Source organism: Molothrus ater, chromosome 15 (genome assembly GCF_012460135.2).
Source record: "Molothrus ater isolate BHLD 08-10-18 breed brown headed cowbird chromosome 15, BPBGC_Mater_1.1, whole genome shotgun sequence".
NCBI lineage: Eukaryota > Metazoa > Chordata > Aves > Passeriformes > Icteridae > Molothrus > Molothrus ater.
Window position 1 is genome coordinate 15147703 of NC_050492.2, and position 15812 is coordinate 15163514.

The window sequence follows — 15812 nt, forward strand, 5'->3', positions numbered from 1 at the left end:
GCCTGACTTAAAAACACTAAGGATTGCCAGCTCTCTGATACGTTTTTTTACATAGTGGAAGATTGTTGTCTCAGTCCTTTTCCGGCTTGTACAAACATAGCCTCAAGTTTTTATTCTTGATCTACTCTGGACTGTGTCCCACTTGCCTACACATTTTTTTTTAAACTGGAATCAAGTATTTTAACAGCACTGCAGCCGAGGCCTTACTTACTCTGACAGAAGACAATAATTACATTTTGTTTTTTACATAAAATTTCTTCAGAATAATGTTTTACTTGTTTTGTAAAAATAACTTATATTGATGTGATGTTGATGGTTTGCTTTATCCTTCTTGAGTTTTCATCTTGATCCTTTTCTCATATTTATTTCTTCCTTTTGCAATCCTGTTTTGCACCTGTCTAATTACACCTTGTTGGTGCAAGAGCATTTGTCCACTTTAAATTCTGAGCCTGTCCAACTGGATTTTTGCAGTCCCTTACAGGCTTGATGTTATCTACCTGTATCTGTAAGAATATTTGCTGTTCTGCTTTCAGAAATTTAAATTATTGTACAGATTAAAATACATTCCTGAAGGGTGTAATTTGAAATGCCTTCTCAGTTTGCCACAAGACCATTAATAACTGTTTTTAGAGAATGATTTTCAGTCAATTGTAGCAATTTTACACTTTTTACACGTAGCCAGTGATTTTCATAGCCTGCTCCTTGGAGTATCATTCAGGACATGAAAGGTTCAGCACTTTCTACTTCAAATGTTTCCTCTGCCATGGGCATTGCTGTCAAGTAATTGGAATTTCCTGCTTGTTTGCATGTTTGCTAATTGTGTGATCTTACTTCCAAGAGCTCTGGGCTGTCCCTGGAGAGGGTGCTTATTCATTAGACCTTTTTTTCCTGTCAAAGACCATTAGAGTGGTTTGAAAGGATTTATCCTTTCTGCAACAAAGGAGCAGGTTTTGACTTTTTTTATTTTCCATCTGTACAAATGACCTCTATAAGAATGGTCCCAGGGTCTTTGCATGTTGTGTGGCTCTCTGGGATGCTGCTGGTGCAGGGGGAGCAGTGACAGCCTGTGCTGCAGCACCATGAGCCAGGAACAGGGGAGACCATGGGAAGTGTTAAACATCCTCACTTGGAAAAAAATGCTGAAAATTTGGAAAAGACACACAAGAGCAGCGTGCATATTTTGAGACTGGAACAGAAGCCTTGGACTGGCTTCAAAGGAGGGGAAAAACTGACTACATGTTGCCTTCAACTCCAGGGGAAAAGCAGCGTGAGAGAGGGGAGTGGAGAGCTGCTGTTGCACAGGTCCAGGGAGCAATGCCCACAGCTGCTCAGTGCTGTGCTGCAGGAACCAGACTCCCTGGAAAGGAGCTGTAGCCACAGGTCTGTGGGCTTGGTTCAGGCAGGCTGGGAAGTGCTCTGGCCTGGCTGGTGTCTGTGGTTGCCCTTTGGCTCAGAGCTCTGTGCCAGGGCTGCTCTGCAAGGAGCTGCTCCCCACAGCAAGGCAGGGAGCAGGAGAGATGGGGAATGTAAGGTGCTGGGAGAGCACAGAGGCAGGAGGGGTATTTGGAAAAAGATCTTTGCTCATCCTTTGGTCAGGAGCTCAGCCTGTACCTGGTTGTGTCCATGAACTGGAAGCATTTGGTAGAGCCAGACACAACCTTGGCTGAGGGAGCAGGAAGCTGAGCCAGTGAGGTCATCTACAAGCGAGAAAAGCAGCAGTCTCTGAAGTGTAATGTTGTATTTTGCCTGCTGGTGGTATTGGTACTGAGGGGCAGTAGGTTGTGTGAAGATGGAGCTGCTGGGGGAGCAGCTTTGTTTTATCGTAGCCATACATGGCCAGAGGTTAAGGATGTGCCTTTGGGTTCAGAGACAATAGAAACTTAGCCCTTGTGATCACTGCTCTCTCATTTCTTCTTTCTAAAAAACAGGAAGGGAGGTTTTTGACCCAGAATTAAAAGATGAATCTGACATGTTAGCTTAAAAAGTCCTTTGGGTGTTGTGCGCAGATAACTGCTGCTGTTTTCTATGAAAGTCAGAGCTACAGAGATGTGCAAACTGGGGATGTCTGCTCCTCTCTGGACACCTCTGTTGGTTAGTGCTGTGCAGGAGCCAGATGGGCTTTTGGTCTGAGCTGATGTGGCTTGTGTTTGTCATGATTATCATTGCCCTTGCTGCTTCTGAGGATGCAGATTCATGTTAATTGCCTGTCAAGCTAAGGCAGAAACTGAAGAGGATGTGTAGAATTGTATGTGGGTATTACAGGAGTGTTCTCACTTTCCCCTGAACTCCCTTTGCAGCAGGCCTTTGTCTCTTGCCCTTGTCCCACTCCTAAGGTGTGTCTTTTCTCCCATGTCCGTGCTGCAGGAAAGTGGGAGTGCCCCTGGCATCAGTGTGACGTGTGTGGTAAGGAAGCAGCTTCGTTCTGTGAGATGTGCCCCAGGTCCTTCTGCAAGCAGCACCGGGAAGGAATGCTCTTCATCTCCAAGCTGGATGGACGATTATGCTGCACAGAGCATGATCCCTGTGGGCCTCACCCTCTAGAGCCAGGAGAAATTCGTGAGTATGCACCTCCCATAGAAGGCCTGACTAACGGCGAGGACACCCAGCCACCAGAGCAGGTGCCTGCAGAAACAGAGGCAGACACAGACCTGAGTGTTCAGCCCCTGGACAGCCTACCTCAGTCTGTGGCCCTCAGACTGCAGTCACCAGAAAAGCCCCCTGCTACCCTAGCGCTGAGGCTGCCTTCTTCAGACAAGCCCCCCACCACCCTTGCCCTGAGGTTGCAGCCATCAAACAAGCCCCCCACCACCCTGGCCCTCAGGCTACCTTCACCAGACAAACCACCTGCCACCCTGGCTCTGAGACTGCCACCGTCAAATAAACCCCCCGCCACCTTGTCACTGAGGCTGAAGCCATCCAATAAACCCTCCACCACCCTCTCACTACGGCTTCAGCCTTCGGACAAACCTCCCACCACCCTGTCGCTCCGCCTGCAGCCATCAGACAAGCCCCAGGCTGCCCTGTCCCTGCGGCTGCAGTCAGAGAAGCAGCCCATCATTGTAGCACTGCGGCCTCAGCAGCCCGACAAACCTCCCAGCAACGCGGTGCTCTGGCCGCTGGACGAGTCCTCCAGTGACGCCTCGCAGCCTCAGCTGCCGAGCAAATCTCCTCCAGGATCACCTCAGTCCCCGCTGGATGAGTCACTTGTTACTGCTGCTGACCTGCAGCTCCAGCTGGCAGATGAGACTCCTGATGCCCCCGAGGTTTTAGAGTTATCGGACAAGTCCCTCATTGACAGCAGGGCGCAGCAGCCCGAGCTGCTGGATGAGTTCCCCGTGAAATGCCTGCCTCCTCCACTGTCTGACAGACTCCTGGCCACGGTGGGCATGCTGCAGTCCCAGGCAGAGGATGAGCCTCCCGAGGCCGATCAGCTCCAGCCACTGGATGACTCCTCTGCCCAGAGTCCACAGCCACAGGCTGTGCAAGAGGCTTCCAGCTCTGTGGTGACGCAGGTCCCAGAACTGGAGATGGCTTCCAGTCCTGAGGTGCTGTGGTCTATTTCCGTTGAAAAAGTCCCAGACTCCCCAGTCTCACGGATCCTGCCCTCAGAGAAGGCTCCTGGATCAGCAGTACCACAATCCACACCTCTAGAAAAGGCTTCCTTCTCTGGGGCAGTGCGGGTCCCAGACACAGAGAAGTCTCCCAGCTCTGGGTCACCCCATCCCCTGCCTCCAGAGAAGGCTGCTGATTTGGGTATGCCTCAGATCCTGCCCACAGAGAAGGCTCCCAGCTCAGGGTTGCCATGGCCCCTGTCTCCAGAGAAGGCCCCTGGCTCCCGGTCACCGCACGTCCTGCCCACGGAGAAGGGTCTCAGCTCAGGGGCCCTTCGGGTCCCGCTCACACAGAAGTCTCTCTCCCCCGGGGTGCTGCGACCCCTTCCTCCAGAGAAGGCTGCTGACTCCGGGGCCCTGCGGGTTCTTCCTTTGGAAAAGGCTCTCAGCTCTGGGGTGTCTCGGCCTCAGCTCTTGGAGAGGCCTCTCACTCTTACAGCCCCATGGCCTCAGGCATCGGATAAGCTGGCTCCTGCTGTGGCTCCTCGGCCTCAGGCCTCAGACAAGCCTCTGGCTGCATCAGCTCCGAGGCTGTTGCTGTCGGAGAAGGCGCTGCGTCCCGTCGACCAGAACGCTCAGCTGAAGGAGAGAGGAGCCCCAGCCATGGAGCTGAGTCCCCAGCAGAAAGAGAGGACCATGTTAGCTGGGGAGCAAATCTCTTGGTCTGCTGGGAAGGTGGTGACACAGGTCGGACAAGTACCTTGGCCTACAGAGAAACTACAGACGCACGAGCAAAGCCACTGGTCCACCACGAAAACGCTGACGCCTGCAGAGCAGCCTTCCCGGACAGCAGAGAAACTACCAGAGCCCACCCTTCAGCCCAGCTGGGAAGTGGCCTCAGCCCCCTCGGAGCAGAGCCCGTGGACATCAGAGAGATTGTGTGCATTCGAGCAGACCCCTCGGCCAGCCAGGGAAGCGCCGGTGCCCCCGGAGCAGATGCAGTGGCTTGTCACGAACGTTCAGACAATTGATCAGATTGCTTGGCTGAGTGGAAAAGCACAGACTCCTCGGGGGCAGGACCCTTTGCCTGAACAAAACACAGCGCTAGCCCATAACCAGGATTCTGTCTGTCGTGAGTTGGCTGACTCAGAGCCAAAGTGAGGTTGGTGAATATGGGAGGCAGGTTTCAGTCGATTAATGTTTAGGGAGGGGGAATCTTTGTTTTGTTTTTTTTATTCACTTCCCTGAGCCCGGCCCCTAACCCATGCACATCCCATCCATATTCTCTTGTGACGTGAGCAAGGACATTCTCTTAAATCTGAGTCTGGCCCAGCCAAAGGGAGAGAGCATCCGTGACCTTTTCCTCTTCCTTTTACAAATGGTAAAGCTGAAATAAAGAGTCCACTCTGGGTAAAAATCTCCAATTCCATTGAAATGGTCACATTACTGATCCAACGTGTTCAAGCTCCAGGTTTGATTTGTAGGTGGGTTCCTAGGCACAGCCAGGGCCTTGCTCTTGTTACTGCATTTAAAGAAAGTGGATCAGTCAGTCTGCCCTGGCACTGGAGATGTTTCAGGGATCATGTGGTGAGCAGTCAGGTGTGTGTCCTTGCTAGACTCCAGAAGCAGGGAAGGGATTTCATGTCACCTGCCCAGGTCTCTGTCCATGCAGGGCGTTGCTTTACGAGGTTTGTCCGTGTGTTTACTGGGACATGCTGTGTGTGTGGTTTGCTCTAGGGCAGGGATCATCTCCAGTGAGATGGGAGAGGAGCTCCTGCACTCGCTCAGTGCAGTTTTCTCCAGCAATAGGCAGTATCCATTCAGGCTCCTTTTTTACAGAGCTGCAACTGGCCAGGCCCAAGAAACGAGCAATCTGGAGGAAGTCAGGGAAAAGAGAGATCTTGGAAGAAGTCATCTGGGAGTTTTTCATTCTTGTGTCTTAATCCTTTAGCACAGGACACACGGAGTGTTTTCCTGCACTTGACAACGTAGTGACCCATAAAGCAGCAATAGCACAGCAGAGTGGGTTCCTGGAGGTGCTGAGCACTGCCCTGCCAGGGGGACAGTGCTCCCTTTCAAATTTCCATCCAGTCTCTTCTAGACCTGTGTTGTCAGCGTGAGCCAGCGGACTGAGCAGTCCTTTCTCCCTTTGCCTCAGATGTGTTCAGAACGTGTTCCCATCACACCTGGTGTTGCCAGCAGCAAGCCAAGCCTGTCCTGCTCACTGCGCAGAGGCAAGGGTGCCGTAGCTGGATCAGGACCCATCTCAACACCTTCCCCTTGTGTAGCTTCTGGCTTAACTCTTCTACAACCAAAGGAGACTTGAATTAACTGGACTGTGTTGGTGTGCATGTGTGTGTGTGTGCGCGTGTGCGTCCATCCAACTGAATTGTAGTTCTCACACTGGAACACGGTGGGCTCCAGCAGCTGCCTGGCTTTCTTTTTTTCTCTTCTCCCTTTTACAGTGAAGGCGATGTTTAGTACCTGGTGGTCATCGGGCTGGTGTCCAGACTAGGCCTGCTGAAAGCCGTTCACTCAAGCGTTGAGGCAGAAGTTGGTGTGGCTGTGGTGCTCGTGGGGCAGGCAGTAGAGTCCCAGGGACCTGCAGCATCTCGTGACCACCGGCACCCTCGCAGGCAGGAGGAGGACAGACCTCCTCTGGTGGCACTGCCTGGCCTGGATAGGGTTGGTGTCCTGCCGAGGAAACGCGGCTGACCAGCTTTTTCCCACTCTCACAACACATTACCTCTGTAATTACCTGAGCTCCACCGATCTGGGGCCGCAGCCTCGGATCTCCGTGCCACCGCCAGACCCTTGCGCAGCTCCAGTGTGTGTATCCTTCTCCTTCCAGGCAGATCCACAGCCCCTCCCCAGGAAGGGAGAATTCAGCCTCATGCTGACCTCCTTCCTCTGACATGGGAGCAGGTCCTTGTTCCCGCCTGGCTTGCAAGTGCCTGCTGCTCCCAGAGCAGACAGTCATGAGCTTTGCAGTTTTCTATGAAGGGAGGCAGACACCTGTACCGAGACAAATCCTGATCCATTCTCCTTTCCTGATGTGTGCACCCTGAGACAACGTCCTGCTGTAAAGGCCGGGTGTGCTGGGCACAAGGGGACATTACCAGTGCTATCTCTTCTCTAGTCCGAATCATTTCAGATCCTTTGTAGAATAGCTCACAACTTGGAAAAGCTTTATGGCTTATGGAAACTTACTTGTTTAATGTTGTTTTTTTTTTTTCCGGGAAGACTGGCAGGTCAGTTCCTGCTTGCTGCTGAAACTAGGGAAATGCAAGCAGCTTGCATTTCTGCGTGACTCCTCCACAAAGGGAATCAGGACAACTCAGATCCATTGAGAGAGAAGATTACCTTAAGGGCATTCATTAAGGTTTTTAAACAAAAATTTAAAAAAAAAATATGGCGTTCAGTATATTAAGTATTTATCATGTGTGAGAAGGAAAATAAATCTTGAATTTACATTTATAAACCTTCCCATGAGCTGGACTTAGTCATGTAGATTGTGTAAGTAGGGTTTCCTCAGTGCCAGCACCCAGCTAGCTCCCACTGTAACCAGAGAGGTCTCTGCACTGCTCTGTCCACCTCCGCTTCGCATTGTCACGTGTTAACTAGTTACTTGTTTCATGAAAAAATAAACTGTGAATATTTTTGGTGCAGGCTTTTTTAAATCTGTAAAATGGAGAAGTTCTCAGTGAATTCTCACAAGAGCAGGTTTGAAAAAAATCACTTCTATAAATCGCGGGCTCACGTGGCAGGGTGAGGCTCACAGCAGCAGCCGCCCTTCATGCCAGCAGGTGCTTACCCAAAAGCTTGTTTGGAGCAGTGAACGTGGATTAAACCTTTGCATGGCATTTTCCACAGCCTACTTTGTTGCAGCTGCTGTACCCTGTCTCTCTTCTTGTCTCCCTTTTCCACAAGGATCCAGGTTTCTGGCTTCTTATCTTGCAGCTGCTGTTGGGAAGTTGAGTTCAGCTTAGCTCGGAGGCTGCTTGGCAAAACTGGTGTTGAGGAACTTCATTGAAGGAGGAAGCCAGGGAGCTGCTCTTCCCTCTTTGCTCTTGCTGGAGCCTTGAGTGGTGCTCTGTCAGATCAGGAGGGCTTTTCAGAGGGAGTTGTGGTGCTTTTGGGAGTTTCTGGGCTTTTCTGGGTCACGTAGACAAGGCTTGATCAGCTGTAGAGAGAGGTCCCAGCAGCCCTGCCCTTCTCCAGCCTGCCCTCAGCAAGGGAGCATGAGCTGGGGAACAGCTTCAGGCAGCAAAACCCTTGTGAAGGAAATGTGGGCATCTTCTGTACTCAAGGTGACTCAGTGTGGTGGCAGCTGGCAGCACTGCCTTGGAGGAGGAGAGGGACATGTCTGTGTTGAAGCAGTTGGGTTTGTTTGCTGCCATTTGTTGCTGCCTTCAGAATTCAGCCAGTTTGAATCACGAGGGATTTTAAAAGTAGAGGGTAGAGGCAAAGTAACCCATACCCCTGGCAGACTGTGGGAGACACTGCTGCAGCCTCCTGCTGGGCTCAGACCTGTGCAACAGCTCCATGCCAAGGCTGTGATGCTCTCTTGCTGTGTTGGAGGGATCCAATCACCTGGTCACTTAGTCCTGGGTCAGCCCTAATTGCACCCCAGGTGGGTGAGAGGTGACTCCTGTGTTGATTCACTGCTGTGGAGCACTGTAGAGGGAGAATCAAGGGTGTAATTATCTCTGTCCCTTCCCTGGTGTCCCACGATGGCTCACAGGAATTTTCCAGACTCATTCCTGGTAGGAGTAGCTCACTCTTCCCATTTCTGAAGGGGATGCAGGCTCTGCTCCTGTGTGAACACTTTGTTGGTCAACATCCCTGCTGCCAGTTTACCTGCTGCCCCTGCTCAGAGCAGTGGGCTGGGGTCAGCAATGGGCTGTGGCCTCCACCCCACTGGGGGACCCACTTCAGTGGGCAGGAGAGTCCCAGGTGCCCTTTGGTGACAGAGGAGCTCTGATGAGGGGTAACAGCGAGGTCTGGGCCTTGTGCCCTGTCAGGATGAGGGTTACAGAGGAGGAGCCAGCACAGGACGTGTGGGATGTGTGGGCAGGATGGGGGGGAGCAGGCACAGGCCACTGTTCTGTGTGGCTTGTCCCATCTTCCCCAGTGCCCACTGTCAGCCAGGGCTCTGGTGAATCTAGCAGGAGAGTTATGACTGTAAGGAATAATCAACTCACCTACTGCACGTCTCCAGATGCAAATTAGCTCATGGTAGCTTGCTTTATTGCTGTTTTCCAGTTAAACTTTTCCTATTTAACAAAAAAAAGCTCCACAGGAACCAGAGTCACTCCAATACACAAAGCATCTGGGTGGTACTGTGGGAGCACGTGTTAATTCAGGGTTAAACCCCTGCAGGCAGAGGCTCTGAAGGTGTGGCTGGTGTTAAAGTTCGAGAGATAGGAGAGATGATTGAATGTAAAGGACATTAAAGAACTAAGGTGAGACAGTGCATCTGCTAGAAAAGCTTCAGCTTAGTTTCACAGAAAACAAAAACGGAAGAGAAAGAGAAAGCAGCCCTAACGTTGATGCTCTTGGCCTATGTTCGCCCTGAGCATGCTCTGGGTGTGCCCAGCTCGTATCTGGACACCACGGCCAATGTTGTGACAGAGCAGGGGGAGTTTGAGAAACTTCAGACCTTCAACACCTTCTGTTTATTTTTAATTTCAGCCTTAACTTCTGATTTTGCTTGATGTTTGGAATAACCATAATTGTAACCTGCTTGTAATGTGCTTTGCCCTAAATTACTGATGAGGCTTTTGGCCTTTGCTAGCCAGTGAGTGTTAAAGCAAAGTGGCAAATCGTGCAGCTACTCTGAAAGTATGGGGGGGATGCTGTGTTTGATCTCCCAGGCTTTGCCCGTGCTAATTACCCACCCTCCTGTGATAGTGATAACGCTGGTGGCAGCATTTGAAGCCAGGGCTGCTCCTCCTGCAGCAGCACAGTTGGGCTGATGGGTGCTTGGGGCTCCCAGGGCCTGGGACACGGGACACTGGAGCTTGGGGACTGCTCTGCCACGTGCCTGGCTTCAGCAGGAGTCTCACCTGTGGGTTGGCAGTGCCCTTGCTTATCAGGAGATGGGAGGATGCAAGATTCCTGCTCCAGGTCCTACAAAACAAAAGTGATGTAAGCAAAGTTTGGTGCTGGGGGAACAGGACAGGTTGTGTGAGCTCGGGCTGGAGGAGCAGCAGTGATGGACAGTCCCTACAGCACTGAATCTACCTCCTAGGGAAATCTGAGAAATGGGTGTTGCTATGGCCTATTTCAAGGTAAAGTTTTAATCATGTTTGCCCTTGGCAAAGCCCTTGGGCTATTGTGGTGCTATTGTAAACCGTTGGCAGCTTAGCACAGTAGGGCTGGACTCACGGCTCCTGGCCCACAAGCTGGGGCTTCTTGGCCAGCTGATCCCATCCCCCTGGAGCTGGGGCCGGGCTTCAGCACTCCTTGTGACTAAAACAGGACAAGGAGTGACTCGGTTCCTTCAGTTTATGGTGGTTTTGAGACTAAACCAGTGTGCCACTGAGCCCCTGGGGAGCCCATGGAGCCATGTGAAGCAAGCAGGCATCCGCTACTGCATGTTCTTCGTGTCCGTTTGGTACTGAGCTGGTTTCAGTTTTTGTTTCTTTTTCTGATGTTTCCGAGTTGTTGACTTCAAGGAACTGGGTTTTGTGTATTTTTTGTAGACACTGGGAACTTGTTAAAAGGAAAAGCAGCAAGCACCGGGAGGCTCGAGGTGGAGCGTGGCTGGAGCTGAGGGTGGCCCCGGCTGGTGTGGGTGGGAGGTGAGATGTGAGATGTGTTGGCAGCAGGGGGGCAGGCAGGGAGTGGCTCTCCCTGCGAGGGGCCCTGGAAGCCTTTCAGCCGTGGTGCTCCCAGCCCTGCATATCCATGGTGCTGAGCTCACTGCCCCACCAGCCTGCTCACCCCCAAGACACTGACCATGCTGGGCACCGTGCCTTGCTGGTAATGTCCCCTGCCACCCTCCAGCACTGTGTGCTCCTAGCTGGGGTCCTGGCTGCCAGCTGGCTGAGGGCCCTGGGAGGGGGGCTGCCCACTGCCCCTTCCTCACTTCCCAGGGACATGGGGAGCCACTCATGGCAGCAGCATAACTCGTGCTGGAGCCATGAGTGAGAGGTTTCCTTGTGGGAAGAACCTTGGTGTGAGCAGCCCCACGCTGCCTTCCTTCCCCGCTGAGGTCTGCTGCCCACGGGGTGGCAGCAAATGGGGGTGCCCCAGAGGGTCCTGTTCTGCAGGCTCAGGCAGAGGGAAACACATCAGGAGTCAAGGATCCCAGCCAAGGCAGAGGCCAGCACCAGAGCACTGCAGGGAGGACAAAGGGATGCTCAGCCCTGGCCAGGAGTCAGTTGTAAGAAGGAATGCCAGAGCAGGTGAGAGTAAACTACATATTTCCAGCATGTATATTATTTTTAGAAGAGGGAGAGGGGAGAGTCTTGGACCATTGATTACTTTCATTTTGCTCCCCTTAGACTGTTGGCTGTGTATGTGAAACTTATCATGAAAAGAGGGTTGCCCTGCCCAGGTGCTCCCAGAACATGTACTGTAATTCTTTGTATATAGAAGAAAAATTACTGTAAAGTAAAGTTTAACTTTACTCTCGATGTCCTCTTGTGGTTTGTCTTGCTGAGTGGGGGGAGGCAGGGAAGGGAGAGCCCCGAGGGCCTCGCGCGCAGGGGTACGGCTCAGACCACAACGCGTTTTATTTACATTGTACACCTCGAGAGAAGACGCTTAAATAAATCTGCAAAGAATCGAGCATCTCTGAGAGAATAAGTTACTGGCCACCGCTGGGCCACCACAGCTCCCACAAACACCACAAGTGGCAGAGAGGGGGTGCCCAGAGTGACAGTCCATGGTTCCTGGCACTGCACGGCAGCACTGGGCCGCTCTGTGTGCCAGGAGAGCAGTCCGGAGGCTGGGCTGCGGCCAGGCCCAACAGCTAAAACACAGCAGGTAAAAACCCAGAGGAGTCCAGTGAGTGCCAGCTGCCCATCCGGCAGCAGCAATTCCCTTTTGGCACAGGGGCTCAGTGGTGGCAGCAGCTGTAGAAGTAGGGACTGTTCCTCTGGTTCAGGTTGACACCCTTGTCCTCTGGAAGAGAGCAGGAGCAGCAGGCTGCTGGCACATCCACGCCACCAAAGCTGCTGGGCACAGGTGTGGGCCCCGCCAGGTGCCCTGGGGAGGGTTTGGTGCCCCATGGAGAAGTGCTGAGGTTCAGGGTCATGGCACGGCTCACACAACATGGCCCAGCCCAGGGCAGGAGGCACAGCCAGGCTGAGCACACCTGGGCAGGCCTGGTCCTGCAGCCCAGCAAGGCTCCTGGCTCCTGGCTGCCAAAGGCCACCATGAGCCAGCTGCGTGGATGTGCTGAGCCTGGCCTGAGCAGGCAGGAGGATGCTGTGATGGAACTCAAACTCCATGAGACAATCCCTGGCACGGAGCCACAGCAGCCCCAAGGGAAGCACTGCCAGACCCCCAGAGCTCATGCTCTGCACCCAGAGGCACAGGGAAGGGTGCCTGGGGAGGGACAGGTCCTGCCTACTCACCTGTCATCACCTGGAAGGCGGAGAAGTTGACATAGTCCTCAGCCACCTTTTGGAACAGCTCATCTGGGGGCAGAGGAGGCATGGCAGGTGTGGGTGCCCCCCTGCCAGGCAGAGCCCCCAGCCCTGCTCAGCCAGGACACGGCCCCAGCCAGGAGCTACTCACCCACGCTCTGGCCCGTTTTACTGGAGGTCTCAAAGAGGTCTGCTTTGATCTCTGAAATGAGGGCCCAGGTTGGCACTTGCTGCAGGTTCAGCAGATACAGCTCCATGGGCATGTCTGCCCCCAGAGTCACCCCTTGGGCACAGCTGCTGACAGCAGGCTGGCAGGGACACAGGGCAGTGCTGCCGGCCCCTTGGCCCAGCTGGCCCCATGCCTGCCCCTGTCAGGACACGCCGTGCCCAGGGAGGTCCCTGGCAGAGCCCGTGCCTCACCATACAGGGAGCCCTGGTGCCATTGGATCTGCTGTGGGCCCACGGCAAGGGCAGAGCTCCTCGTGTGGGAACAGCAGCTCAATCCTCCCTCACTCCCCACCCGCTCAAAGCTCCCGAGCCCGGGAAGGGCCAGCACCGGCCGTACCATCAGCGTAGTCCTGCACGTCGTGGAAGTCAACCCCCCTCTTCCTCCTGTCCTCCTCCAGCAGATCGCTCTTGGTGCCACACAGGTAGATCCGGCAGCCCTGCGGCAGGAACAGGGTTGGGAGGGTTGGTCCCCACCACCACCCCCCTGGTGCTCTGGGGAGGCTTCACAGCCCCCAGACCCCCATACCTCCTCACAGTTCTGCAGCTCGTTCACCCAGAACTTGGCTCGCTCGAAGCTGCCACTGTCGGTGAGATCTGGGGAGAGCAATCCGGGTCTGCTGACACTGCCCCTCAGTGCCCGACCCACCGGTGTCACCACCCCGGCCCGGGCCCTTTGCAGCCAGCAGCTCCTTCCCATTCCATTCTCCGTGCCCTTACCGTAGCAGACCACGGCAGCCCGGGCTCCCCGGTAGTAGATGCGGCTCATGGCCTCATAGCGCTCCGAGCCTGCCGTGTCCTGGGGGCGACAGGCAGGTGACGGGGGTCGGAGGGTCCCAGGGTCCCTCACCAGGGGTTGCCAGGGATGTCAGCAGGCACAGACCTCGCCCCGCACTTACCCAGATACCCAGGGTCACGGTCTGGTCCCCCACGGTCATCACCTTGGCCACAAAAGCGGCTCCGATCGTCTGCAAGCGAAGCAAGAGGAACGGTGGGAAACCGGCCCGGGCATGCGGGGGCATCTGTCCGGAAAACACGGTGGAAACCGGCGCAGGGATACGGGGGAATTCACCCCGGGGCGTGCGGAAAGAGGCTGAGGACACGCGGGGACCGACCCGCGGGGGCGGGAGGGATGTGGCGGGTCCCAGCCCGGACACGGCGGGGACAACGCGAGGGGACGCCGTCCCAGAGACGTGGGTGGCAGCATCCCGGAGACACGGCGCGGAAACGGGGAGACCACGGGCAGGATGCGGGGGTGCCACGCGAGGGGCTCATCCCGGGGAGGCGAGGGAGAGGTGGGGGCGCCATGCCGGGGCCGCGCGGGGCCGGTGTGTCACTCACGTTCTGGTAGGGCCCGGCGCGGAAGCGGCCGTGGGCGCAGCGCTCCACGAGGCTGCTCTTGCCCACCCCCTCCTGCCCCAGCAGCACCACCTTGGCGTCCACCCGCCTCCCGCTCATCCTCGCGCCGCCGCCGCCGCGGGGCGGGGCCGCACCGGCCGGGGCGGGGCCGGAACCGGCCGGGGCGGGACCGGAACCGGGCGGGGAGTGCCGGAAGTGCGCAGTGCGGGGCGGAAGCGCGCGGCGGGGCGGGGCGGGGCGGGGCGCGCGGGCCGCATGGCGGCCGCCCAGCAGGCGCGGGCCTGAGCGGCGGCCCCATGGGGAAATACTGCGCCAGCCTGGGCGTCCTCAAGGGGCCCTGGGACCAGGTGTTCGCCGCCTTCTGGCAGCGCTACCCCAACCCCTACAGGTGCGCCGGGGCTCTCCGCGGCCCCTTCCGCCGCTCGGTCCCACCTGGGATCGGTGCCACGCCCGGTCCCCAGCCCAGCCCATTTCCCCGGGGGTCCCGCGGGCTCCAGCCGGCGGGGATGGGTGTCCCGCACCACCGGTGCCCTCCCTGCCTTAATCGTTCAGTTCCTGACGATTGCCAGCCCCGGGGGAGAGCTGGCGAGGAGCAGGGCGTGATGTTTCCTTCCCTATTTTAGCAAACATGTCCTGACCGAAGACATCGTGCACCGGGAGGTAACGCCGGACCACAAGCTGCTCTCTCGGCGGCTCCTGACCAAGACCAACCGGATGCCGCGTTGGGCAGAGCGCTTCTTCCCAGCCAATGTCGCCCACTCCGTCTACATCCTGGAGGACTCTATCGTGGACCCCAAGAACCGAACCATGACCACATTCACCTGGAACATCAACCACGCTCGTCTCATGGTAGGTGCTGGGCTGGGCGGGTGTGGGGGGGCTGGAGGGGACCCAGCAGTGCCCACGGCCGGGCTGTGCCTCGTGCAGGTGGTGGAGGAGCGCTGCGAGTACCGGGTGAACCCCGAGAACAGCAACTGGACCGAGGTCAAGCGGGAAGCCTGGGTATCCTCCAGCCTTTTCGGCGTCTCGCGGGCCATCCAGGTGAGCTCAAGCAGTAAAGCTGCTGCTCGCCCCTGCTCTGCCCTTTCCTTTTGCTGGTTTTACACCTTTTCTCTTTGTTTCCCCCCATCCTCATGAGCTCTTGAGGCACCCAGAACCATCACTGTGAAAGTCACTCTGATTTTTCAAGCTTTTTTCACACAAAGCCCAGGGGCTGTGTGTGACAGGGCTCACACCTTCACTGACTTTTCTCTTGCAGGAGTTTGGTCTGGCCAGGTTCAAAAGCAACGTGACCAAGAGCACTAAGGGATTTGAATATGTGCTAGCAAAAATGCAAGGTGGGCACCAAGGGCAGGCTGGGGCTGACCGGGATGGGTCTCTTGGAGTTAGAGGTCACACTGGGAACACTCCAGTCCATGGGCAGGTTGTTGCTTGAACTAATCTGACTGTGAAATCCTCACCCCTTGCCTTTGCCCTGTGTCTTGGCACAGCCTGCTCTTCCCTGAGTGGATCAGGCCAGCAGTGATTGCAGAGCTGGGCAAGGGTGTTGTGCAGGCAGGAGGGGGTGGAACGTGGTGACAGTCACGCCCCTGTGGTTCCCCTTTGGACGTGCCCTGACCTGCTGGGGGCAGGAACGCCAGGCTCATCTTCCTCCCCATGTGGGGAAGTGCCTGGGTGGCAGGGCCGGTCTGGCTGGCACTCCTGTGGGGGTTAATGGCTTCCATGTTGTAGGAGAAGCTCCATCCAAAACACTGGTGGAGACAGCCAAGGAAGCAACCGAGAAAGCCAAGGAAACAGCTCTGGCTGCTACAGAGAAAGCCAAGGACCTGGCAAGCAAGGCAGCCACCAAGAAGAAGCAGTACGTGTGAGGGGCCAGCTGCACCAGGACAGATAGGAGACTCCTTAGATTTTATATTTTTAAAGAAACTGTATAAGTCTGACAATCAGCTGCTGCTTGACCCTTTCTGAGATGTAATTATCATTAAAGAATCTCCTCCCACCTCTGATTTGGCTGAGGCTGGCCTGGCTAGAGCAGAGCCCAGGGCTGCTCTGTACTCTGGGGGTGAAGCCTTCTGCA

At 55.4% G+C, this 15812-nt stretch overlaps 3 protein-coding genes across 8 annotated transcripts in view; 2 read left to right on the forward strand and 1 right to left on the reverse strand.

Moving 5' to 3' along the window:
• Positions 1 to 11194, forward strand: part of NSD1 (nuclear receptor binding SET domain protein 1) — a 61068-nt gene extending 49874 nt beyond the window's left edge. For 5 of the 6 annotated variants that reach the window (XM_036391745.1, XM_036391744.2, XM_036391747.2 and 2 more), the window contains exon 23: positions 2365 to 11194. In XM_036391745.1, coding sequence (XP_036247638.1) covers positions 2365 to 4712 — 2348 coding nt within the window. In that variant the 3' untranslated portion in view covers positions 4713 to 11194. The remainder of the gene's footprint in view (positions 1 to 2364) is intronic. The other variant, XM_036391746.2, reaches the window with a different exon arrangement.
• A 75-nt stretch (positions 11195 to 11269) lies between these two features.
• RAB24 (RAB24, member RAS oncogene family) lies at positions 11270 to 13877 on the reverse strand. Its single transcript, XM_036391751.2, has 8 exons — positions 13718 to 13877; positions 13276 to 13344; positions 13097 to 13175; positions 12906 to 12973; positions 12717 to 12816; positions 12303 to 12353; positions 12140 to 12202; positions 11270 to 11684 (listed from the first exon to the last, which is right to left on the reverse strand). Exons 1-8 carry the CDS (start codon positions 13832 to 13834, stop codon positions 11620 to 11622), a joined length of 612 nt encoding a protein of 203 aa, XP_036247644.1. The 5' UTR covers positions 13835 to 13877; the 3' UTR covers positions 11270 to 11619.
• A 92-nt stretch (positions 13878 to 13969) lies between these two features.
• PRELID1 (PRELI domain containing 1) lies at positions 13970 to 15741 on the forward strand. The gene is made up of 5 exons (XM_036391972.2): positions 13970 to 14123; positions 14359 to 14584; positions 14663 to 14776; positions 14994 to 15072; positions 15467 to 15741. Exons 1-5 carry the CDS (start codon positions 14032 to 14034, stop codon positions 15601 to 15603), a joined length of 648 nt encoding a protein of 215 aa, XP_036247865.1. The 5' UTR covers positions 13970 to 14031; the 3' UTR covers positions 15604 to 15741.
• The last annotated feature ends 71 nt before the right edge of the window (positions 15742 to 15812 follow it).